The sequence below is a fragment of the Pezoporus occidentalis genome, unplaced genomic scaffold, assembly GCF_034315485.1.
Source record: "Pezoporus occidentalis ecotype Australia unplaced genomic scaffold, CSIRO_AGI_Poc_V1 ctg255, whole genome shotgun sequence".
In the NCBI taxonomy this organism is placed as follows: domain Eukaryota; kingdom Metazoa; phylum Chordata; class Aves; order Psittaciformes; family Psittacidae; genus Pezoporus; species Pezoporus occidentalis.
In genome coordinates, this window is record NW_026914448.1 from 625,816 (window position 1) to 651,433 (window position 25,618).

General features: G+C 55.1%; 1 protein-coding gene across 1 annotated transcript in view; it reads left to right on the forward strand.

Annotated features, from left to right (window-relative positions):
* The window catches only part of FBXO42 (F-box protein 42), a 51,154-nt gene extending 26,533 nt beyond the window's left edge, over window positions 1–24,621 (forward strand). The window contains exons 5-10 of the mRNA XM_062623621.1: window positions 18,178–18,331; window positions 20,011–20,121; window positions 20,399–20,495; window positions 21,501–21,557; window positions 22,086–22,202; window positions 22,589–24,621. Of these exons, the coding sequence (XP_062479605.1) occupies window positions 18,178–18,331; window positions 20,011–20,121; window positions 20,399–20,495; window positions 21,501–21,557; window positions 22,086–22,202; window positions 22,589–23,686 (1,634 nt within the window). The 3' untranslated portion in view covers window positions 23,687–24,621. The remainder of the gene's footprint in view (window positions 1–18,177; window positions 18,332–20,010; window positions 20,122–20,398; window positions 20,496–21,500; window positions 21,558–22,085; window positions 22,203–22,588) is intronic.
* Window positions 24,622–25,618: the final 997 nt, after the last annotated feature.

Consider the following 25,618-nt stretch of genomic DNA (forward strand, 5'->3'; position numbering starts at 1 on the left):
CGGTTCGTGCCGTGCGGGATGAGTGACACTTCCCTGTGCCCACAAGAGCCTGTTTTGTTAATAATGGATGTCTCAAAGCCGAGAGATTTGTATTCTTTAATAACCTTGGTAGCCGCCACCTCAGGTATGTTGAGGAGTGGAGGAGACATGCCCGTGCGGGCTACCCACAGCGTGGGAAAGCAGGCACATTCCTGCAGTCCCCATGCTCAGGGCAGGAAAACACCAGCCCTGGTTTCCCACCCTGGGGTTCGGACTCCCCATGTCACTCACACACACACACACACACACACACTGTGCTTGTTTTCCTTCTGCTTCTCAGTCTGACTGAAATAACTCTGGAGACAAGCAGAAGAACTGCGGGAGGAAAGTCAGTGTTAAAGCAGTGATTGCAGTGAAGGCTTGATGTGCAACCAAGAGTAGGAGGAAGAAAAGGAGCTCAGCATCCAGCGGCCACTCCTTGCTGATGTGTCTGCTTGGGTGCAGATCCTCCTCCGTTGTACTCTATTCAGTTATTATTTAAAGTCGTATTTTCTTGTCTGACACTTCTTTCCCTTATATGAAGTCCTCCCAAATCCAGATGTTTCTGCATCCTGGTGTCCTCTGGGAATTGGTGGGCTGTCACTTTGACATGTTAACATGTAACTCAGTGCTTGATGGCTGCTTGTGCAGACTGATACCCAGCATAGTTTGACTCCTGCATCTGCCCATCCACTGCATGTGAGAATTAACCAGCCATGGACTGAGAGAAAAGCAACCACAGCCTGCATGTATGTGAAAACTGGCTCTTACTCTTCCCCCTTCCCTGCTGGAGCAATCTCCCTGTGCTCAGGGGTGGAGAAGAGGCCATGGGTAGCATAAACAGGATACTGGGCCATGCAGACCTCTGCTCTGACCCAGGACATCTATTCTTCCAGCCCAGCGAGTTCTTCCGTCGCATTGAATGCGGGGCACGACTCGCAGTCGTGTCCATGGCTCCAGCCGCCGGCACCCAGCTCCGCTCACTCACCCTCTTGGTATTTCACCGAGTCAGATTCCCAGTGCCTTACTAACAGATTACACTTTGTAAAGAACGAGTCCTGTGGGAATATGTGTCAGAGTTAAGTCCCATGGGAAGATCCCCTGAGGAAATCTTTCTGCATGCTGTCACGAGCGCGTGGAGCGAGATGGGATCGCAACTGAAACTTCAGGCAGGCTCACCAAACAGAGAGCTCTTGTTCCTTGGTCTGCAGAGGAGATGAGTCACTCCCTGCTTGTGCCCCTGGTGCTATCTTACACATAGCTGCTTGTATCTTACACATCACTGCTCTCCTTTTTGTGTCTTACACATAACTGCTCTCTTTTTATCCCTTGGTGCCCTTAACCGTAGGGTTGGCATCCGCTGCCTGGGAAAGAATAGTGGCTGGAGGGGGCAAAAGCTGAGAGCTTTGAAACTCAGGAGTCAGAGCTAAATAAGGCAGGAGGGCTGTTACTCTTTACAAGAGCTGACATTGATGGATGAACCCTTGCTGTGTGCAGGCTAATTGCTGCTGGAGCTTGAGGAGTTCCCACACCTGCCCCTACGGACTCTATAGGGTAGGTCTTGCTCCAGGATAAGGCACCGGCTCTTCCACGAGGCCAGTTCTTGCTCAGAGAGCTTGGCTCACACTCTCCTTGCACCCTCATTAAGCGTGAGCATCTTATCTAATGAGACCTGGGTAGGGCTACCCAAAGCGACTGGGAGAACAGTGCCAGGGCCACACTAAATGCCTTGGACACGGGTGAGCTGAACCCACTTCATCCTTTCCCCTCTCCAAAGGGCTTTTCTGTTGTTGTTTGTTCATACCTGTTTTTCCTTTGGGTTTTCTTCCTTGTAGGCATGAGATGACATCAGAGCTGGATGATTCCTCTCCAGCCTGAGCTGCTGCACTTCACCCAGCAGTAAATGTTTAGCCTTCAAAGCAGTAATTGGCCTGTGTTGCTTTTAGTCTCAGAGAGGAGGAGGGAGATAATTGCTTCCAAAAACCCTAATTTTTGAGGTTTCAAAGTATTTTTGTGCTTAGATCTAAAACAATGGCATTGACTTTGGACTTATTAGGCTGGTGCAGAACAAGAGAGTCAACGCCTGGCTTTTATATAGTGCTTTTTCCTGGTGGGGCTCAACGCTCTACAAAGGAGGGCGTAAAGGCAGCAGGATCTCTATTTTAGGCACGTGAACAGGAATGCCTCTCAACCCTTCTCCCTCAAGCTCTTTTGGCCACTTTGGAGCTGTTTTCCACCTCCTCCACTCCCACACAGGAGCCTTGCCAGAGCAGGAGGAGAGCTGTAATTAATGGCCCTGGCATTACGTGGGAAGGCTGCAATGTTATCCCAGGGTAGGTGGTCCCTGGGAGGCAGGAGCCTTTCTCCATGTGTTAGGGATGCTTGCTTTATTCTCTCTCGATTTGCATAATTAACCTGGGCACTTGTTTGACTTGGAGCCTATCTGCACAGAGGAGAACCTGACAGAGAGGGCTGGAGGTGGTTTACACTGGAGTCTGTTGATGCAGCTGGAGGCAAGGGTTAGTCTCCACTCTGACTCAAGCTGCAGCACGCCGCTCCCGCAGCGAGGGCGCACGCAGGGTGGCTTTGGTGGCAATAATCCTCTGGTGCTCCCCCCAAAACAAGCTCTTGTGCAGCTGAAACAGCCAGGGAAGAAACCAAACCCCTTTGGGATGGGGAGTGCCAGGGTTTCATGCAATGGGAGATGTTGGGGTTCCCATAGCGTGGAGGCTTTGGCGTGGGGTTGGAGTTGGCCGATGCAGGCTGTGCTGGTGGCAGGGAAGGTTTGTCCTGTTTCCATGTGGTTGTGAAGCACCCTGGATGAGATCCCATCCATCTCTGCAATGAATGCTGCTGGCAGAGGCTGCCTCGGCCACCAGCACTGACCCAGGACCTTCCCCATCATCTCTCTCCTGTTGTGTCCTCCTTGGGCTGCAGGGGATAACTTCGAGGTGTATCCATATCCGCAGGCAGTTTTCCTTCTGGCCTGCTGTGCTGTTCCAGACTCTGTGTTCCTGCAGACTTTCTCCCTTCCTGTATTTGTTAGTTTATGTTCCTCAGGAGCCCTGCACTTGGCCTCTGCCTGCACCAAACTGGGAAATACCTTTTATAAACCAGAGAGAAAAATGCCAGGAGGTTTGCCCATGCTCCCAGGGGCTTAGGGACAGAGATGGAAAGCTTTTCTTTCCCAAACCAAGCCTCTTGCTGTGCTGGCAGAGTCAGGAATGGTGTTACAAAGAGCAGGTCTTTGAGGGAGAGGAACGTGAGCTGAAGTTCTGCAGGATCTGCACATCCTCCCTGTTGTTTCTGCTTTATCACCCACAGCCAAGCACAGTCCCATCTCCTCTCCAGGTACCTGGGGAGGCAGGAGAGCTGGAAAGGCCCCAGTTCCCCCCTTGGTGCTGTGTGTTTTCCCACTGTGAGATCCCACTGTGCTATGAGGGGACTCGAGGAGACTCGTGGCTCCGCTCTTCCTGTTTGCTATGGGAGGCTCTCCATGTGCCCACCCTTCCGCCAGGGAGGTGGGACTCCAGGACCTGTTTCCTGGTGGTTTGCTCTCCCTGCACTCACGCTGCCTTTGTTTTCGCTGGGAGATGGGAAAGCTGTTCATGTCGCTCAGGATTTGAGGATAAAACCAGCCTTGGAGGTAAACCTTGTTCATTAAATGCTCTGATCCCCTCTGTCCATGTTCAGTGTCAAGGCACAGCCACATCAGAGCAGCCGATGCTCCCTGCTTTAGCCTGTAAATGAGCAGAGCCCATCAGCCTCAAGTTTGCCCTGCAAACCTCCCAGGTAGCCTTAACCCAACCCCGTAAGTGTGCAAAAAGCCCTCTCCCACGTTGGTTGTTGGTTCTTCTTGGCTCTGTTCTTCCCCCAGGCCCTCTCTCAGTGCTTTGAGTGGGAGCTGCTGGAGTTTAAGGCTCAGGTTTCCCCTTGTGAGCTGAGGGGAAGGTGCCTTTGATGATGTTGTGTCAACAGAGCTAACAACCCAGCGCAGGCAGGAGAGGCTCTGCTGTCACCTGCCCCAGGTGCTTCTATCAGATGTGGTCCCTGGTAGTTGAGGAGCGGTTTGTCCTTGATAAAACTCTGCAAAAACCTTGCCTGGAGCCAAAAAAACCCAGCCCTGTTTTCATCATCCCCTTGGAGAAACCAGGGCAAGCGCTCAGAGCAGCTGGTGAAGTCTCAGAATGCTGGTCCTGGGCTGGAGTGAGTTTCCTCCTCAGGGCTGTGAGCCTTATGGAGCTGAAAGGAGACATGAGCCCCAGCAAAGCACTTCCCAAGGGATGGAGGTGGTTGTGCAGGGGTGATCCAGCCAGCATCCAGCCCTCCACATCCACACATCAGCGCAGCACCTTCCTGTCAAGGGATCACTGGGGTTTCCATGGGTAAATACTCATTAGAGGAGTACAAACCTCCTGCTGTGTGGATTTAAACCCCACCAAGTCTGAAGAGCTCCCGAGAGCTGCAGCTTGTTCTGTCCTGGGTTGTGTTCTGCATCATCGTGTTTCTGAGCAGCCAGAATGGGCTGAGACTCATCCCTGAACCACTCAGCCCTGACCCTGTGTTCCTCCATTCCCCTGGCAGCATGACTTACCTCATGGTAATGTAGGGAGTGATCCAAGGCAGTTTTGCTACAGAACTGATGGACGGGGTAGAGCAGTTGATGTCATCTACCTGGACTTGTGCAAAGCGTTCGACACTGTCCCACACAACATCCTTGTCTCTAAATTGGAGAGACATCAATTTGATGGATGGACCACTCGGTGGATAAAGAACTGGCTGGATGGCCGCACACAGAGAGTTGTGGTCAAGGCTCAGTGTCCGGCTGGAGACCAGTAACGAGTGGTGTCCCTCAGGGATCGGTGTTGGGACCGGTCTTGTTCAACATCTTCGTCGCTGACATGGACAGTGGGATTGAGTGCGCCCTCAGCAAGTTTGCAGATGACACCGAGCTGTGTGGTTCGGTTGATACCCTGGAGGGAAGGAATGCCATCCAGAGGGACCTCAACACGCTTGTGAGATGGGCTGATGCCAACCTCATGGAGTGTAACCATGCCAAGTGCAGGGTCCTACACCTGGGTCGGAGCAATCCCAGGCACAGCTGCAGGTTGGGCAAAGAAGAGATTCAGAGCAGCCCTGCGGAGAAGGACTTGGGGGTGTTGGTTGATGAGAAAATGAACATGAGCCGGCTTCAGTGTGCGCTCGCAGCCCAGAAACCAACCATATCCTGGGCTGCATCCAAAGGAGCGTGACCAGCAGGTCAAAGGAGGTGATCCTGCCCCTCTGCTCTGCTCCTGTGAGACCTCACCTGGAGCATTGTGTGCAGTTCTGGTGTCCTCAACACAAAAAGGACATGGAACTGCTGGAACAAGTCCAGAGGAGGCCACGAGGATGATCAGGGGCTGGAGCAGCTCCTGTATGGAGGCAGGCTGAGGAAGTTGGGGCTGTTCAGCCTGGAGAAGAGAAGCTGTGTGGAGACCTCAGAGCAGCTTCCAGTATCTGAAGGGGGCCTATAGGGATGCTGGGGAGGGACTCTTCATTAGGGACTGTAGTGATAGGACAAGGGGTAACGGGTTAAAACTGAAACAGGGGAAGTTTAGATTGGATATAAGAAGGAAATTCTTTCCTGTGAGGGTGGTGAGGCACTGGAATGGGTTGCCCAGGGAGGTTGTGAATGCTCCATCCCTGGCAGTGTTCAAGACCAGGCTGGACGAGGCCTTGGGTGATATGATTTAGTGTGAGGTGTCCCTGCCCATGGCTGGGGGGTTGGAACTGGATGATCTTAAGGTCCTTTCCAACCCTAATTATTCTATGATTAACACCCCCCACACACACACCCCCCCCCCCCAGACCATGCCCTGACGGTGCTAATGGCCTCCCTAGAGCAACATTTCTCAGTCTGGGCACTGCTACAGTCCCTGAGACACCATTTGTGAAAGTTTTTGTAGCAGAACGGATTCTTAGAAGAGGGGATGCAAGGAGGGAAGCTGGGAGAAGCAGGTCTGGAAAATGAGCTTCCAAATTCAGTGCAGCTCATTGCCACTTCCAGCCCTTGAAGGGAGAACTGCAAAATGGACACTGTGTGCCCCTGTGTGCTGGGCTGCACCCCCAGAGTGTGAGCAGCAGCTCAGGGAGGGGATCCTGCCTCTCTGCTCTGCTCTGGGGAGACCCCCCTGCAGCCCTGATCCAGCTCTGGGGCAGCAGCACAAGAGGGACGTGGAGCTGCTGGAGCGAGGCCAGAGGAGGCCATGGAGATGCTGCGAGGGCTGGAGCAGCTCTGCTCTGGAGCCAGGCTGAGAGAGCTGGGCTGGGGCAGCCTGGACAAGAGAAGGCTCCTGAAGGGGAGACCTGAGAGCAGCTCCAGTGCCTGAAGGGGCTGCAGGAAAGCTGGAGAGGGGCTTGGGACAAGGGATGTAGGGACAGGCCAAGGGGAATGGCTTTAACCTGCCAGAGGGGAGACTGAGATGAGCTCTTAGGCAGAAGCTCTTCCCTGTGAGGGTGCTGAGGCGCTGGCACAGGGTGCCCAGAGAAGCTGTGGCTGCCCCATCCCTGGCAGTGTTCAAGGCCAGGTTGGACACAGGGGCTTGGAGCAAGCTGCTCTAGTGGAAGGGGTCCCTGCCTGTGGCAGGGGTTGAGACTGGATGAGCTTTGAGGTCCCTTCCAACCCAAACCAGGCTGGGATTCTGTGATTCTGTGTGTTTCTGAGCTCGGTGCAGTGATGAACATCCCTTTTTAATGAAAGCCATGCCAATCTTGCTGTTGAGCTCTGAGATCACCTCTGCAGCCGCATTGTAGTTGCTGCCCTCCTGGGAATGAAAAGGAGTGGAAAGCTGGTGCCTGGTGGACAATAACACCTCTTGTTAGGGCTGCAGCTGCTGGCTGTGGGTGTCTGGTGCTTCAAAGTGGAACAGGTTAATGACAGGGATGCAAGCTCTCTGTAGTCAATGCATCCTGGAGAGGAAAGCTTTTCCCCAGCTCTTTTCCTGGTCTGGCTCTTTTTTCTTTCGTTGTCCTCTCAGTTCAGTAGCTGTATTTCTGCCTTTGTAGGGCTAAAACTTTCCATGTTACCATCAAAACCAATCCCTGGTTTTTCCACCACCATCAAAATGTTCTTTGAGCCCTTAAGCCCTGGGTGACTTGATCCCATTGGAAACTGCTTTAATTGTGGTGAGGCTGCTGCCTGGCCAGAGCTTGCTTATCACACACTGCCCTTCTGTAACACAGCCAGGAGTTTCTGGGCTTCCTTCTACACCATCCTTTGGAATGGGTGCTGTTGCTTGGAATTGCTTTCCCTGATTTAAATAGATTGAGTTTTCCCCCCCCCTCTTTTAGCTCACAGGTTTACCAGGAGATGAGTAACCACTCGTGCAGAGTTGTAGTAGCCTTTGACAGCCAAATCCTCTGTCCTGTGGGGCTGGGAGTGACAAGGAGCACTGGAGGATGAAGCCATTCCAAAATGTAAGCAGAAGTAAGAAGGCATAGTGCATCCTTTGAAGCAGACTCCTGGTAAACTGGTGTGATCTGCCTGGTGGTACATGTAGAAACATCCCGAAGCACAGCACGCCAAGGTCATCCCATTGCACAGCTTCCTGCTCCTGGGGGAAAACTGCATCCGTGCAGACCTTGAACAACCTCTCTTGCAAAACACAACTTTGCAGGGAGTGGGACCTGGGTCTGCTGCGTTTGGAAAGGGCGAGGTACACCCTGCTCTCTGCAGGAGCTCCCCATTCAGCCTGGAACGGCGGGTTTAAACTTCATTAGTGCCCTTCAGAGGGTGAGCCTGGAGCTGGTTTGGCAGGCTCTGAGGCTCCACGGAGCTGGGGTGCCTCTCAGGCCCTTGGTTAGTCTGTGTGGGGCGGGCTCGGGTGCTCATTTGTTCCTTTCCTCGCTTGGCTGCTGTGGAAAAGTGGCTTTAATGAACTTTGTGGTGTGAAATGTGAACTATTCCAAGGGCAAGAGGCGAAAGATCAGAAACTCAGCAGGTGAAGGATTGTTTTCTGCCAAGGGCTGTGATGTCCCATTGGCAAAGCACAGCCTGTGCGTGGCGGGCTGGCTTCCAGCACGTTAATCCATCGCTGTTTGATTCAATGGGATTGCTCTGTGTGGTGATTAGATGCTTAATCCGAGCGGGTTTAGGTTTGCAACACATCTCCCCTCCCTTTGGTTTGCCTGCTCTGGTCTCGTGGCCTCTCTGTCTGCTTATGTTTAACCTCTGCTTCAGGTTTTTGGTCTGGATCTGTTTGTTTTCCAGCATCACTTGTGTGCAGTGCAGCTCTTACCCGTTGGGATGGACACCACGCATGACCCAGCAGCATAGCGTGAATGAAGCCAGGGCTGCAGAGGTAGAGCACACACATTGCAAAAGGTGTGTGCAATCTGCTGTTTGCAAGGATCTATCCTGCAAATGCCTTCACTGAACCAGGCAGGAAAAGCTAGAAGATTCCCATCCTCTTCCAAGGAGGTCACTGTGGCTCTTGGGAATCTGCTGCCTGCTTGCAGAGACTGGTTGTTTAGATGCTTCAGAAGTAAAGCTCTTGAACTCTGTCTCCAGTCAGTGCGATGGGAAATGGATGTGGACTGCTACTACCAGGGAGAAAAATACCCCCGTGCCTCCTGTTTGTGAGCACTGTGTCTGAAAACCACCTCACTGCATAGCTTTCTCTGTTCCACCCTCCCCTGATCCCACCTGGTCCTACCTGGCATTAAGATATCCTGATGCTGCGAGGGCTGGAGCAGCTCTGCTCTGGAGCCAGGCTGAGAGAGCTGGCCTGGGGCAGCCTGGAGAAGGGAAGGCTCCTGAAGGGGAGACCTGAGAGCAGCTCCAGTGCCTGAAGGGGCTGCAGGAAACCTGGAGAGGGGCTTGGGACAAGGGCCAGTAGGGACAGGCCAAGGGGAATGGCTTTAACCTGCCAGAGGGGAGACTGAGATGAGCTCTTAGGCAGAAGCTCTTCCCTGTGAGGGTGCTGAGGCGCTGGCACAGGGTGCCCAGAGAAGCTGTGGCTGCCCCATCCCTGGCAGTGTTCAAGGCCAGGTTGGACACAGGGGCTTGGAGCAAGCTGCTCTAGTGGAAGGGGTCCCTGCCTGTAGCAGGGGTTGGAGCTGGATGGGCTTTAAGATCCCTTCCAGCCCAAACTAGGCTGGGATTCTGTGATGATGGAGCAGAGCAACATGAAAAATAGCTTGTTGCTTTAACCCTGTCAGATTTAGATTCCCAAAGACACATTCCCTGGGTGCAGATTCCTCCAGAGATTAACAGAGGAATTTTTCCCACTATGGCCTTTTTCCGGGATGGATGGGGAGAATTTTTAGCCTCCCTGGTCCCAGTTTATGAGCACGGACAGGGTGGCTGCTGGATGCACCGTGCTTCCCAGCGTGGTTCGTGCTCATTGGAAACGTGACTCTCAGGCCCTTGGAAGATCCTGCTGGATTTTTGAGGTGGTTATTCCAAAATTGGGGAAAACTCTTTGCAGCCCGTGGGTCTATAAGGAGTCCATGATCCACAAAAATAGGTTCTTGGGGTTAGGAGGCCTTATATAGACACAGAAGAGTTGGGTCTCCTTGATGGTGCTGAGTTTGGGAACTTCTGAGGGTCTCATGCATGTGAGAGCTGGGTACCTGCTGTTGGGATGATGATGAGAAACATCTCCTTCATCCACTTGCACACCTGTCCCCTTCCAAACCTCTTCTTCAGGGTTGATTTTGAAGAGCTTTTTAGGTTTCTCTAAGGAATTTTCCCTTCCAGAGCTCCAACTATTCCCTGACACCCGGGTAGCAGCTCACCCGCATTGGGCTGAGTGGAGCCCAGGCATTTGTTGGAGCATCCGCAGCATCTCTGAAACCTTCTGTTTGATTTCCTTTTCAGGAAATACAGATTAAACCCCTTCCAGCGGGCACCCCAGCCTCCCAGGCTGCGTGTTTGCATTGCTGTTGTCTCACATAGGATTAATGTGTTGCTCTGGAGAGGAAGCTGATAGCCTGACCTGGCTCCTGCCGGCATCCCGGGTGTTGCTATCCATGGAGGGTCCTCTGACCATGACCTCCCTCGGTGGTTTATATCAAGTTATTCCTTTCTCAGCTTTCTCAAAGCATTCCCTGTGTTCACCTTCAGGGGCAGCCCCGTTTTGAGATCAGTGAAATAAACCCCTGCGATCCCATTGCTTGCCAGCTGGGAAGTTGCTCTGAGGAGCCTTCGGAAAGGTCCTGCTCGGAGGCTTCAGGCAGGCTGTGCTGACACCTATCGGCAAGAGCTCCTTCCCAGGCATCCCAGCCAGCAGGCACACATCCCATCCGAGGTGTTCACAGAATCATGGAATCCCGGGTTTGGGTTGGAAGGGACCTTAAAGCTCATCCAGCTCCAACCCCTGCCACGGGCAGGGACCCCTTCCACTAGAGCAGCTTGCTCCAAGCCCCTGTGTCCAACCTGGCCTTGAACACTGCCAGGGATGGGGCAGCCACAGTTTCTCTGGGCACCCTGTGCCAACGCCTCAGCACCCTCACAGGGAAGAGCTTCTGCCTAAGAGCTCATCTCAGTCTCCCCTCTGGCAGGTTAAAGCCATTCCCCTTGGCCTGTCCCTACATCCCTTGTCCCAAGCCCCTCTCCAGCTTTCCTGCAGCCCCTTCAGGCACTGGAGCTGCTCTCAGGTCTCCCCTTGAGGAGCCTTCTCTTCTCCAGGCTGCCCCAGCCCAGCTCTCTCAGCCTGGCTCCAGAGCAGAGCTGCTCCAGCCCTCGCAGCATCTCCATGGCCTCCTCTGGCCTCGCTCCAGCAGCTCCACGTCCCTCTTGTGCTGCTGCCCCAGAGCTGGAGCAGGGCTGCAGGTACTCCAGTTTTCCTTCTTTTAGCTGTTCCCACTGTTGTGCTTTTGCCTTTGGGACTAATCCACCAGGATTCTGTATACAAAACCTGAGTTGGAAGATGCCCTCTTCCCTTTTTGGTCTATACAAGCTGTGCTTTCAAAGTCTCTTTAAGTCCTCCCACTGTGTAGCCAGATTTTACCTCTTTCCCAAAAGCATCTGCTGTAAAATCTGAATTCTGGAAGGCGCACGGAATGACAAAGCACTAACTCATGCTTGTCTGCAGGCCAAAAGGTGAATATTTATTCCTGACATGAAATATTTAGCACATTTAGCATTAAGCGCTGGATTTACTGGAATGAGGTGGGGGGAAGCAGGCTCTTGTGTGAAGGGAGCACCGTGCGGGAACCGATGGCTTGAAGAGGAAGGTGATGGGGAAGGCAGCACATGAGGGAAGGGCTGGTTAAAGGGAAGATGCAAAGAGCTGGACTCAGTATCCCTTTGTGTGCTGGGCTGGGGCTGCCAGCAGGTCGATGTTGGGGGTTTCAGCAAGGAGCTGCACTTCCCTTGCAGCACATCTTGAGCGCTGGGCTTCGTGCGCTTTACTGGAGTAGACGTTTCTGCCCGTGCCCACAGGATGCTCTTTAAAGGACACTTGAGGTTTCTTCAGCCCCGCGGTAGCTCCAAGCTCACCAAATTACACAGCAGCGTTTCCTGAAACACCGGTAATTTGGGGCTGTTTCGACGTCTGCCATGCCTCAGCCGCCTCCCTCCCGCTGCGGCGAACGCAACGGGAGCGTGACTGGAGCCAAAAGTGTGGAGCTCAGCAGGGCCAGGGCACGCTCCTGCGCTGCCCCACACATCCCTCCATCCCTCCCCTGCAATTAGCCGGTTATTATGGCCCCGTGTCGTCTGATACAGCAATTTCCATCTCTCCGTTTGCCTCCTGGAGGGAAGAGCAGCGGCGGGAGCTGATCTCCCCCCTCTCTGCTGAGCTCTGTAGTGAGCAGCAGGGCTGGTTTGTGTGGGATGCCAGACTGTTACTGCAGTCACTGAGGAGTCTGCAGGGCAGGTATCGCTTCGAGGGGTTGGGAGCAAACAAGCATTAAAGCAGAGGGAGGTGGGTGCTGCCTGGTTTGATTCCAGCCACCTCCAGGGCAAAGCAGCTTTTGCAACGGCTGCACCCTGCACCGCAGAGCCAGGGCTGCAGTTCCCAGAAGCAGGGAGGTGGTTGCGAAGGGGAGCATGGGGTGACCTCACCCTTGGTTCTGTAGAGCTTCTCCTCCAGCATCGAGGTGAATTAGAGCCATGGAATGGGTTGGGGTGAAGGGACCTTAAAGCTCATCCAGCTCCAACCCCCTGCCACGGGCAGAGGCACCTTCCACTAGAGCAGCTTGCTCCAAGCCCCTGTGTCCAACCTGGCCTTGAACACTGCCAGGGATGGGGCAGCCACAGCTTCTCTGTTCCAGTGACCCTTGTTTGCAGCATGAGGAGAGGAGGGGGCAAAGCCCCCCCCCCCCGGTGTTCCCCACTCATATCTTGCCGCTGTTTGCTCAAGGTGCTGCGTAAGGACATCGCTGAGCGTTACACAGGGTGAGTCAGTGATCCTGCTCCGCAGGCTTCCGAGGGCACGGCCTCTCCTTTTCAACACTTTATCAGGCTCCGAGTCGCAGCATGCAGGGATTTCCTGGGTAAAAGAGAGCAGCACACAAACCCCTGTGCCATTGCAGCACTGGGGGTGACGGAGCCTCCCCGGCGGGGATTGCTCCTCCGCCTCCAAAGGCTTGCACGAAACCAGCTCTTTGGGCTCAGCATCGTGGGTTTGACTGGGCTTGTACCCATGTGTCACTGGAGGGTGGAAACTCGGCGTGGAGAGCCTGGTGGGAAAGGGTCAGATTTTGTTGCATCCCCCCTGACCTGCAAGAAAACCTCTGCGTTCGGTATGAAAACCCCTGCATTCGATATTCCCCTCCTCTCTCTGAGAGGGGTTTTTCGGGCAGCAGAATGTGCCTGCAAAGGTTTTGTCTCTGTTGGGAAGACAGAAGAATCGCGTTCGGTTTCTCTTAAAACTCGTGCAAAGCTCAATTCCTGTTTACTTCCAAGCAAGGAATATTTGGAGGTTTTTCTCAAAGCCAGATTTGAGGGAACGCTAAATCACATGTGGCTTTGGGAGGGGAAAATGATACCTTCCTGGCTCTTAAAAGCCTTAAGCTTTAGGCAGGGCCAGTCAAAGCCAGTCTTGGAAACGTTTGTAATCCCAGTGCCTTGTTTTGAGGGCCTTGGGGATGAAACCAGGTGAAGGTCAGATGCTGAATCAAGGGCTTAGCAAGCCCTGTGTTGGGTTTGACTTGGGGATAGAGCTAGGGTAGTGCATTGTGTGCAGTGTGCCATGGAGGTACCCAGTCTTCTCCTAGGAGCTCTCCTTTGGCTCCCTAATTGAGTTAATTCTAATGCTGGGGTAGCTGGGATGCTCATCTGCTGTATTCCAGCCGCTGGACCGCTGCTCACCAGCTTCTCGTCTTCCTTTTGGGAACCCTCAGGAACTGCTGACAGGGGCAAAGCTTTTGGGCAGCTCTGCAGACAGCTGCGGAAACATCCCAGCCTGGGAAGCGCAGGGAGTGTTGGTTTTTCCATCTCTGGTTTCCCTTCCCAGGGAAAGGGGGGGAAATTTGGGGATTCGATGCCATCAGGCATGTTTGGGATGGACCTTTGTGTGATGAAGGGGAGCTGAGGTGGTGCTGGGCTGGAGGAGATTGAGGTTTCCAGCCCAGGACCTGTGATTTGGCATCTTCACGTCTCTGCCAGCCTAAAAGCCAGGCTGATAAAGGCAGGCTGAGCACAAGGAGGTTGCAGCTCTCCCCTTCACTGCTGCTCCCCTGGAGATACGCACAGGATCAAACAGCAGCCACACAGCCGGCTCCTGCACAAGGCAAGGTTGGAGGCAGGGCTATTAGAGCTCAGAGGCTGAGTGCAGTAAGTCCAAGCCATGCTTTTAGCCTCGTTTCTACTGTGACATCCATCAGCAGGGTCACATTTTTCCTTCTTGAAAGGAACTGGCTTTTTACCACTTCTTTATGGCACAACAGGAGTGCCTTGGTGTGAAAAGCCCCAAAACGTCTTGTTCTTCTGCAGATGGATTGTACTGAAACACTGACAGTGCAGAGCTGCAGACTGCTTCATAGGGCCCAGACTGGGTTGTGTTGGAAGGGACCTTAAAGCTCCTCCAGCTCCAACCCCTGCCACGGGCAGGGACCCCTTCCACTGGAGCAGCTTGCTCCAAGCCCCTGTGTCCAACCTGGCCTTGAGCACTGCCAGAGATGGGGCAGCCACAGCTTCTCTGGGCACCCTCGCAGGGAAGAGCTTCTGCCTAAGAGCTCATCTCAGTCTCCCCTCTGGCAGGTTAAAGCCATTCCCCTTGGCCTGTCCCTACATCCCTTGTCCCAAGCCCCTCTCCAGCTTTCCTGCAGCCCCTTCAGGCACTGGAGCTGCTCTCAGGTCTCCCCTTCAGGAGCCTTCTCTTCTCCAGGCTGCCCCAGCCCAGCTCTCTCAGCCTGGCTCCAGAGCAGAGCTGCTCCAGCCCTCGCAGCATCTCCATGGCCTCCTCTGGCCTCGCTCCAGCAGCTCCACGTCCCTCTTGTGCTGCTGCCCCAGAGCTGGATCAGGGCTGCAGGGGGGTGTCCCCAGAGCACAGCAGAGGGGCAGGATCCCCTCCCTGAGCTGCTGCTCACGCTCTGGGGGTGCAGCCCAGCACATGGGGGGAGGGATGTTTAGGCTGTTCCTGCTCTCTCAGCCAGGCTTCTCTTCTGTGGTCACTGATTTCTGCATGTGCTGCTCTGGTTGCATTAGAGGGCTGAATAAATGGGCTTTAACAAACTGCTTATAAGGCCAGATCCTAAAGAGATAGGCCCAGAGCGCGTGTCAGAAGCGATCAGAGGCTGGAATTTCTCTTCCAAACATCCCTGGAAGCCAGAGATCTTTGTTTGTTTGTTTGTTTGTTTTAAAAGTCTGTCTCTGCTTCTGGAGCCAGGAAAATCCATCCAGTGGAGAACACAATATCTGAGACGAGCTTCTCGCTGCTCATCCCGACCGAGTAAACAGCGTCAGCTGCGAAGAGATGTTCCCTTCTATGTTTAGGAGCAGTTCGTTGTGCTGCACCCTCTGCACGCCTCAATCTTTATCCCTAAGGAAAGATAATCTCAGCTGGGGCCGGATGATGTTATCAGGGTGTGGAAACCTGCGCTGCGCCCTGACCCAGGCAGAAACCAGTGCAGTTACCCCCGTGTTCTGCAGGCGCTGGGGTCGGTGGTGAGGAACAGGAGCTCTTCCATCGGGAAGCACGGTCCCGGAGAGGAGGAAGCCCTCCCATGTCAAGTAGGTTGCTGCCAGGCTTTGAAGCACCGCTCAGCACATCCTTCAGGGAGCTGGGACCTGGAGCAGGCTGTCACGGGGCCCCATGGAATGGAGCCGGGTCCCTTTGATGTCCCATTGCTACTCCGCATACCTGAGACCTGAAGTCACCCAGGCTGCCTTCCCTTTGCCCTGGGCAGGGCAGGAGGTGCTCCGTCTCCCTCGATGCCCATGGCAGCAGCAGCTCTCTGCAGCTTTAGACACAAGCAGTGTTAATTCTCCAGGTTTCCAGTCTTTGTCCGTGTGTTTCAGTCCTCCTGGTTACCACATGCATCTCTCGTGCAGAGTAGGGACCCAACAGCCTGCTTGGAGGAGGCTTTGAGAGGCCGGCTCCCCTTTGAGTGGTATTATTCAGACTTTTCCTGCATTGCGGAATGAGGCTCCGCTCATTTACACCCCTACAACGTCCACTAACAGGCAGAGCTTCCTGAAGAACAGGGGCCAGCCCCTGCCCTGGGCTGTTCGCATGTTGTTGACTCATTTGGGAACCATCTTGGTGTCTGAGGCTGGGGTTGACCTTCAGGTTACAGCAGCAGGAGGGTGGCTCTTCCCACTCCCTGCAATCCCAGCCCTTTCGGACACGACACATCCTGGGATGGAGGTGCCCCATCCCTGGCAGTGTTCAAGGCCAGGTTGGACACAGGGGCTTGGAGCAAGCTGCTCCAATGGAAGGTGTCCCTGCCCATGGCAGGGGTTGGAGCTGGATGAGCTTTAAGGTCCCTTCCAACCCAACCCATTCCATGACTCTCTGACTCTGGTTCTCCTCGATGGAGAACCCAACCAGCTGATTCTCTACAAGTCACATAGGAACATATCCTAGCAGCCTGGTTTGCAATGCCAAGCTTGGCACAGCAACTTTATACCCTAGCAGGGAGAACATTTAGGCTGTGAACCTGCTGCTGGAGTTTAATGAATTGCACGCAGCCCCGGAATGAGCAGGAAGCCTGGAATTTGGGAACAAAGAGTAACCAAATGTGACCTTCTTCTGGCACCGTCATTGTGAAGGAGATTGTGGGTGTAGCTCTTGTGCCCCAGCACAGGGATCGTTTCCTGCACCACTTTATCCCCTATGCTTTACACCTGAGAGCAGCAGCAAAGTGTGGTTTGCCTCTTGAGAAAGGCTCAGGGACCCGGTGCCCATCTCCTCTGTGTCTGGCTCTCCCCCCACCAGCTGGAACCCATCGCACTGGAATCGCTTTTCTCAGCTGCAGCATCTTAAAATAGCTGCTCTGGTTTCCTTTAAAAATAGTCCCTGTTCTGCTTGTCATTACCTGCTAAAAACACTCCCCGAGTCCTGTTGGGACAGCAGGGGAGAGGTTTGGTGCATCAGCCTTGTCGGACAGGGTGACAGTGCTCCAGCGGCCACGTGCTGTGCCCTTGAGCTGCCCCTGCTTCCCGCATCCATGGTTTTGGGGTGATGTATTTGGGGTTTATTTGGAAAGGGTGACTGCAGAGGTGCAGGAATCTGCCTGCTGCTGGTGGTGACAGCGAGAAGGAGGATGCTCGGATGCCTCGGCACTGGCTGGAGAGGGTTTAGCCGCTCCTGGGAAGCAGCTCAGCACTGAAGACATCAGTGACACAGCTGCTGGAGCAGGCAGGGGGGGTTCTGCAGCAGGCTCTGACCTGGCTCCTCACAGCAGCTCAAAGGGATCTGATTCATTGATAGCTGCTCTGGCAAAGAGACTCATGGCACTGGCAGTGCACCATGGTGGTGGTTGGTGCCTTTGCTCTGAGCTGCGGAAGAGAGAGGCTGCGACTGCAGACCTCAGGCTGCAGGAGGTGCCCAGACCTTGAGGAGGACTTGGGGTGTTGGTCAGTGAGAAGCTCCCCATGACCCAGCTTCAGTGAGTGCTTGAGCCCAGAACCCCCCCTGTGTGCTGGGCTGCACCCCCAGAGCGTGAGCAGCAGCTCAGGGAGGGGATCCTGCCCCTCTGCTGCGCTCTGGGGAGACCCCCCCTGCAGCCCTGATCCAGCTCTGGGGCAGCAGCACAAGAGGGACGTGGAGCTGCTGGAGCGAGGCCAGAGGAGGCCATGGAGATGCTGCGAGGGCTGGAGCAGCTCTGCTCTGGAGCCAGGCTGAGAGAGCTGGGCTGGGGCAGCCTGGAGAAGAGAAGGCTCCTGAAGGGGAGACCTGAGAGCAGCTCCAGTGCCTGAAGGGGCTGCAGGAAAGCTGGAGAGGGGCTTGGGACAAGGGATGTAGGGACAGGCCAAGGGGAATGGCTTTAACCTGCCAGAGGGGAGACTGAGATGAGCTCTTAGGCAGAAGCTCTTCCCTGTGAGGGTGCTGAGGCGCTGGCACAGTGAATTGTGATGGTCCAGCCCCAGAGCTCACATCCTGCTGCTCAGCAGGTCTCAGGCCCTTGTGGAGCCTTTTGAACCTCAAACAGCCAAACTGAAGGTCTGTCAGTGATGTTTGAGGTACATTTCCTTCTGCTGCCCTGAGGAGTGACTGCTAATTCACACAACACAGCTTTTAGGCTTTAATTGTGCTGCTTGGCAAACATGGGGTTCAGTGTTTGCTTGTGAGTACCTGAGTGTTCTGCCACCATCCTCTCTGGATGCGCTGGGATTGGGATTCCTTCTCCCCCTCCATGGAGAGAAGTTGGGAGGGATTTGGAGGTAATTACTGCTTTGATTCTGTGCTGAAGCACTAATTTCAAGGGCTCCATTGGAAAGCAGCAATTTCCTGGCAGTGAGTGACAGAAGTTTTGCCACACATGAGATGCGCTTTCAGCTCCTACTAATTACACTGACACAAATTGGCAGGAGACGTTTGCTTCCCAGGCTCCCAGCTCTAATTTTGCCTCTTTCCTCCTGTTCCTCTTCCCTTTATAAAGATGGAGTGTTAAAGACGGAGGGGTTTAAAGGTGGAGCCTGCACGTTGTCTCGCTTCAATACAAGCGATGCGGAGTTCAGTGCTTGTGTGGGTTCTGACCTCCCCCTTCTCTTTCCTTACCCAGGTTCATACCCTTCACCCAAGGCTGGAGCCACGCTCGTGGTCTACAAGGACTTGCTGGTGCTTTTTGGTGGGTGGACACGGCCGAGCCCTTACCCTCTGCACCAGCCGGAGAGGTTCTTCGATGAAATCCATACCTACTCACCCTCCAAAAACTGGTAAGAGCACATCTGGATTCAAAGCTCAGCCTTTGATCCTTGCAGAATGTAATTGAGCTGTAGGAATGCTGGAGGGCATCTCTCGGAGCCCGCCTGGGAAGCTCGGCGTGGTCCTGCTCTCCTCAGTGTGTCTCATTCCAGAGTGGCTGCCAGGCTTTTATTGGAACAGAAGGAAATGAAAAGCCCAAAACCACAGGAGCGCACCGGAGCCGTGGGGATGGGGCTGTCTGGCACCTCTTGGGTGGTGCTTGCTGCCATATGGCTCTTGACTTGCACCGAAACTATGCCAAACTCCCTGAGTGTTCCCAGCCAGCCAGGTGGGAATCAGGACATGGGGTCAGCTCTGGGCAACGGCACCACAGGGACGTGGAGCTGTTGGAGTGAGGCCACAGGAGGCCATGGAGATGCTGCGAGGGCTGGAGCAGCTCTGCTCTGGAGCCAGGCTGAGAGAGCTGGGCTGGGGCAGCCTGGAGAAGAGAAGGCTCCTCAAGGGGACACCTGAGAGCAGCTCCAGTGCCTGAAGGGGCTGCAGGAAACCTGGAGAGGGGCTTTGGGCAAGGGCCTGTAGGGACAGGCCAAGGGGAATGGCTTTAACCTGCCCGAGGGGAGACTGAGATGAGCTCTTAGGCAGAAGCTCTTCCCTGTGAGGGTGCTGAGGCGCTGGCCCAGGGTGCCCAGAGAAGCTGTGGCTGCCCCATCCCTGGCAGTGTTCAAGGCCAGGTTGGACACAGGGGCTTGGAGCAAGCTGCTCTAGTGGAAGGGGTCCCTGCCCGTGGCAGGGGTTGGAGCTGGATGAGCTTTAAGGTCCCTTCCAGCAGAGACCAGGCTGTGACTCTTTGTGTGTTTTAAACACGTCATTGGTTTGGCTGTGAGCAGTGAGTTTATTCTGAGGAAAGGAGGAGATAAAGCCCCAGCTCCTGAAGGTTTTGGGTTTTAGCAATGGTCCAAACCTCCCAGCTCCTGCAGCCTCCTGGGGAGGTGTGATAGAGGCACCTGCACCAGGTTAGGGATCTCTGCCCTCACAGCTCCTGCTCTAGAGCATCCAGCCGTGACCACAGAGATGGCAGGAATTTGCCTTTCCCTTTAAGCACCGTTTGGCTGGTTTCAGAGCAGCCTTTCCCACTGCTGCTGTGTGAGAAAGGAGCAAAGCTCTGTCAAAGCAGCGGTGGTTCCTGCTCCTCTTCACTGAGAGCTTCCCATCATCAGAAGTGTCCATTATACAGAGCAGAGGCACCAGAACGCTGTAATTAAACCGTGATGGAAATCGTTGAGGGTGAACTTCAATTGAAAGGGGTGATACATTCACCGTGGCCCTGGGGCTTCGTCCTGCTTCAGAAATAGCTATAGCACATCAGGATTTCTAATGAGTTTCATTAGGATTTGCCTCTTTGGAGGTTTCCCCTGAGGTTTTCCTCTGTAACATGTTTGTGAGGACTTTTTGCCATTCATAGAACCATTGAATCAACCAGCTTGGAGAAGACCTTTATGTTCATCAAGCCCAACCGTTCCCCAGCACTGCCAAGGCCACCATTAACCCACTGAGGTCACTGGGGGCCTCACCTACATGGGTTTTGAGCACTTCCAGGGATGGTGATTCCACCAATTCCCTGGGAAGCCTGTTCCATCCAGTGCTTTCCTTTCCAAACCAGTGGTGAATGTCTTCCTCCCTCTTTCCCCAGGTGGAACTGCATTGTGACCACCCATGGCCCCCCTCCCATGGCAGGACACTCCTCCTGTGTCATTGAGGACAAAATGATCGTCTTTGGGGGTTCCCTGGGATCAAGACAAATGTGAGTCTGATGGGGGGAAGGTGTCTGACAACAGCTCCTGCAAGCGAGGAGCGTGTTGTGGTGACCACTGGGTAGCTCAGAGTGTTTCAGAAGGAAACCTCTGCAGGGTTTGGGCTCTCCTGCTATAAGCACACCCTTTGCCTCTTCATGGTGAATCCCCTTGAAGCTCCAGCCCACGTAGTACCCAATTCTGCCATAAAGCTCTGCCCTGAACCCACGTTTCACGTGCCCACAGAGCCTGGTTGTCTCCTCAACACTTCTTGTCTCATCCTTGCAGGAGCAATGACGTCTGGGTGCTGGATCTGGAGCAGTGGGCTTGGTCCAAGCCCACCATCTCCGGGCCTAGCCCTCACCCGCGAGGCGGCCAGTCTCAGGTGAGCTCAGCACCAGCACCCTGCCAAAGATAACTGTGGTAGAGCTTAACTCCCAGCTTCCAGGCAGATCTCAGCAGCCTGCCTGAACGCTAATGCTTCATCTCCAAGTTATCTTCACCACCTCTGCCCAACGGGCCCTAGTTTCCGCCCCCCCCCCCCAAGCCATCTGTTTGGTGAGGGTGAGCTTTCATCTCCATAACACTGATGCAGGTACCGTGCTGTATCTGGCACATGACTCAGACTCTAACGAGCATTTCTAGAGCACACATTGCTGTTTGAACCCAGCCATCACCCCCCTGTGGCAGTTGAGATCAATCAAGTGTTATCACACGTTGGTTTGGCTCAGGGCCCTTTTGGATTGCTCCACTCTCCTGCTTCTTGGTTCCAGTGACTCTGGGTTGTGCCCGCTCTGGTTTATCGCCTGCCTGGGGCAGGCGCTCCTGGGTGTCACCGAGCTTCGTGCAGGTGTCTCCATGCCTGCTTCCCTCCATGGTCCCTTGGGAAGACACTCAGTGGTTCCCAATGTGTGGTTCCTCTCAGGGACCCAGAGGAGATTGGATGGGTCATGCCCAAACATGTCTTTCCTCCACTGGAAAAGAAGGTGAAGGGCCTCTCACCCACCACCAGCACCTAACAAACCTTGCTACAAGCACAAGCCCTCCCAGGCAGCCCATCGACCCTTATCTGAAGAGGGGTGTTCGGGCCCCTGTGCATTGGCTCAGCCTCAGGACGGGTAATTGCTCTCCTCCCTAAGAGGAACTGGTTTGTGAGCCATTTGGGACAAGGCAGCGGGGTGAACCCTGTGTCCTGCTCTGCCTCAGGCCCAGCAGAACCTGCTCCCCATGCCAGCTCCACTCCTCATCCCGGGGCAGGCACCATTCAGCAGCATCTGTGCAGCCAAGAAACCAGGACCTGCCTCTGGCTGTGCTTGGGGGCCGCACCGAAAGCATCGGCGATGGTTTCACATCTTCCCCACTCTGAAACTCTCTTCTTTGTCCGCTCTAGATCGTCATAGACAGTGAAACCATTCTAATCCTCGGTGGCTGTGGTGGTCCCAATGCAGTGAGTATCCATAGGGAGCATGGGCAGGAGGTGCCCACTGTATCAGTGAGCCGCAGGTGCTGCAGTGGGGAGCGGGGGGCGGACGGACAGAGCCTGCCCCTCGCCCAGGTGGCATTTCATTCTGCAAACCTGGAACCAGAAGAGCTTCAAGGTCACTTCCAACCCAAACCATTCTGTGATTCCATGAATCCTGGGCTCCCATGTGATGGATTTTCCAGGGAAGCTGTCTGCCTATTGCTAGAGCCACTTTAATTAAGAAAGAAGCACCTCAGGCACTATCCCAGCAGCTCGCTGAGGTTTTAATTGAGCCTCAGAAGAATTAGAGAGAATTAGATTTTATACTGGGATGGAAGATGGAGATGATGGGATTTGTCCGCGACCACATAGGGTGTAGTCACTCCTGGGCGGTCAGATCCTGATCTGGGTCACCGTTCCCCTGTCTGCAGCAGCACAGCACCGCTCCTGCCTCCCATGGGCTGATCTCAGCAGCAAACCAGGCTCCTGAACCTGTCCCACTTCTCTCCACAGCTGTTTAAGGACGCCTGGTTACTGCACATGCACAGCAACCCCTGGACGTGGCAGCCACTCAAGGTGGAGAACGAAGACCACGGAGCCCCGGAGCTGTGGTGCCATCCTGCCTGCAGGGTACGGACACACCAGGGTCTCACGTCCACCCCTGGAGCTTTGGCAGAGCCTGTAGGGACAGGCCAAGGAGACTGAGATAGCTCTTAGGCAGAAGCTCTTCCCTGTGAGGGTGCTGAGGCGCTGGCACAGGGTGCCCAGAGAAGCTGTGGCTGCCCCATCCCTGGCAGTGTTCAAGGGCAGGTTGGACACAGGGGCTTGGAGCAAGCTGCTCTAGTGGAAGGGGTCCCTGCCCGTGGCAGGGGTTGGAGCTGGAGGAGCTTTAAGGTCCCTTCCAACCCGAACCATTCCATGAATCTATAGTTCCATATCCCCCTATTTCCCCCCCAGTACAGCACAAAGCATCCTCCTCCCGTTCTAACCTGGCCTCTCCCCTTCTCCTCTTCCAGGTGGGACAATGTGTGGTGGTCTTCAGCCAAGCTCCCAGCGGGAGAGCCCCGCTGAGCCCCAGCCTCAACTCCCGCCCCTCTCCCATCAGCGCCACGCCGCCCGCCCTGGTCCCCGAAACACGGGAATACCGCTCCCAGTCTCCCGTCAGGAACACGGACGAAGCTCCCTGCGTCAATGGCCGCTGGGGCACCCTGCGGCCCAGGGCGCAGCGGCAAACGCCCTCGGGATCCCGGGAAGGCAGCTTGTCCCCAGCCAGAGGGGACAGCTCCCCCGTGCTCAACGGGGGCGCTTTGTCCCCCGGTGCCACGGCGGCCGGCGGCGCCTCCTTGGACAGCCCCGTGCAGCTCGTGTCACCCAGCACCCCTTCCGCAGCCGAAGGATACGACCTCAAAGTGGGGCTGGCCCTGGCGCCGCGGCGGGGATCGCTGCCGGAGCAGAAGGATCTCCGCTTGGGATCCGTCGACATGAGCTGGGAACAGAAACCGGGGTCCCTGCTGTGCCAGATGGATGCTGTGGAGGGCAGGACAGTCAGCGCCAGCGTGAGGAACCCCCCGGAGCACACCAACGGCATCCACACGCCGCCCCACGTCACCGGCTCCCTCCCCGGCGCCGTGTCCCCCAGCGCGCTCCGGAGGAGCCTGGAAGCTGTCAAAGCCCTTTCCTCCAAAGGCCCCTCGGCCTCGGCAGCGCTGAGCCCTCCTCTGGCCTCCTCCCCGGGGTCCCCGGGCGCCGAGCCGGGCTCAGCAGCACGTCCTGGTTCTACCCAAGGGGACGGCCATTCCTTACCTCCCATCGCCCGGCGCCTGGGCCACCACCCTCCCCAATCCCTCAACGTTGGGAAGCCTTTGTACCAGAGCATGAACTGCAAACCCATGCAGATGTACGTCCTGGACATTAAAGACACCAAGGAACAAGGACGAGTCAAATGGAAAGTGTTCAACAGCAGCTCGGTGGTGGGACCCCCCGAAACCAGTTTACACACGGTGGTGCAAGGCAGAGGCGAGTTAATCATCTTCGGTGGCCTCATGGACAAGAAGCAGAACGTGAAGTACTACCCCAAAACAAATGCCTTGTACTTTGTGCGAGCAAAGAGATAATGCGGCCCCATCCTGCACCACCGCCTCCTCCCTTCCCTCCCTGCGGCTCTTCCCTCTCCTTCCCGAGCCCTTTCCCTGTCCCGCCGGTGTTCAAACTGTGAATTAGGGAGCAAGAATCCAATAAAATCCAAGCAAAACCCTCCAGCGCTGCCCCACCGGTTCCCAGGGAGCCCCCAGTGTTTACGGGGGGGGAGAACCCCCCCACTGCTGCCATCCAAGCCAAGGATTTGGGGGGGAGCCGGTAGGGAATTGGGGACCTCCAGCCTCTGGAGGTTGGGTTTGTTCTATGCAGGGGTTCGGGGAGGCTCCGTGTGTCTCCCAAACTCCTCCTAGGCCGTGAGTGAAAGCAGCTCTGTAGGAACACCCAATTCCAGCAGGCTGGAGGCTGTTTGCTTGGCTCCGTAAGGAAAACAACAGCAATATCCCGGCAGGAATCTCCCTTGCGCCAGCCTTTGCTTGACACAAACATGATGCCTTTGTTAGGTTTTGCCTCTCGCCCCTCGGTCCTGTCCTCTGGAGCATAAAGAAGGAAGAAAGGGCAGGATTTAGCATGTCAAAATGCCAAATATGCTAAGCATGAGCCGGGCGTTGGGATCCTCTCCATGCCCTGGGCTGGATCAGGCATTGGGATCAGCCCTGATCCCTTCGGATCCGTGAAAACCACCCCATTTACCTTACAAATCCCATTATTCCCAGGAAGCTGAGACATTTGGCTGCCAAATCCCTTCTGCGCTCAAAGGTTTCCTATCCCTCAACAGCCCAAACCCCTTCAAGGCTGAACCAGCACCTCCTAGCCTGGGAATGGGGGTCATTTTTCCAGCCAAAGTGATGGATTTGGGTGGATTTGAGGGCGAGAGCAGCCTCGGTAGCGGTAACTGCAGCTCATCTTTGCACGTGCCTCCTTCCGCAAAGATTAAACCAACTGAAAATCCAAAGGGATTGAACCTGTGCGTCCTTCTGGGACAACCTCCCTCCATCCCTTTCCCCTCGAGACAATGGGGGGGGGGAGTGGGAAAAACGGGTGGATTTTGCCAGGTTTTGGTCAACAACCTCCTTAGGGAGCCCTCCCCAAGCCGGCAGCGCCATGACGTGGTCCCTGTTCCCATTGGATTCTTTTCTAGCCCCACTTCCAGCCCCACTGAGCTTTTTGCCGGCCGGAGCCTTAAATCCCATCGCAGCCGCGTGAGCATGGGGAGGGATCTGCTTCATCCGCGGCATTCCCACCTCTGTAAATAAACCCCTCGTGCAATCCCCCCCTTCTCCCGCTCCAATCCCAGGTTGGGTTCATCCAAACTACCCCGCAATCCCTCAGGAGCACCGGAGGTGACGGATGACATCCTTGTTTCTCCACTCGAAGCTTGGGAATGCTTCGGCATCGATTCCCATTGCATGTCTCTTGTCATCCCACCCCATAGTCACCAAGGGATGGACAACGGCGCCAGGTTGACATCTTCCCAACACTTCCATCCCCAACCAATCCCCAAATCCCCCCAACCCCGCTGGGCTCATCCCTCCTCCATCCCCATGGCATGTCCTGCACCCAAACCCATGAATCCATCCCAAAGTTGGGCACATTCCCAACCCCTCCATGAGCCGCTGGTGCTGTGAGCGAGGGGCCGTGTCCCCTCCGGTGTCGTCCCCCCCACATCCTTGTCCCCACTGTAGGAATTTGGTGATATTTAAGCCCTTGTGTACATTGGGGGGTTGGGGGCTGGGGGGGGAGGGAATGGGTGCCCCCCATCCCAGTGGATTTTTAGCAGTTTAACAAATAAAAAGGAAAAGAAACGGATGGTTGGTACTTTTGGGAATGGGGGGGATGGAGGGGAGGGGAATCCCACATGGTTGGGGGGATCAGGGGGGAGGTTGGGGTGTTAAGGGGGCAATGAGTACGGGGGGGGTCAGAATAAGAGGTGGGAAAAAGGGGCACAGGGG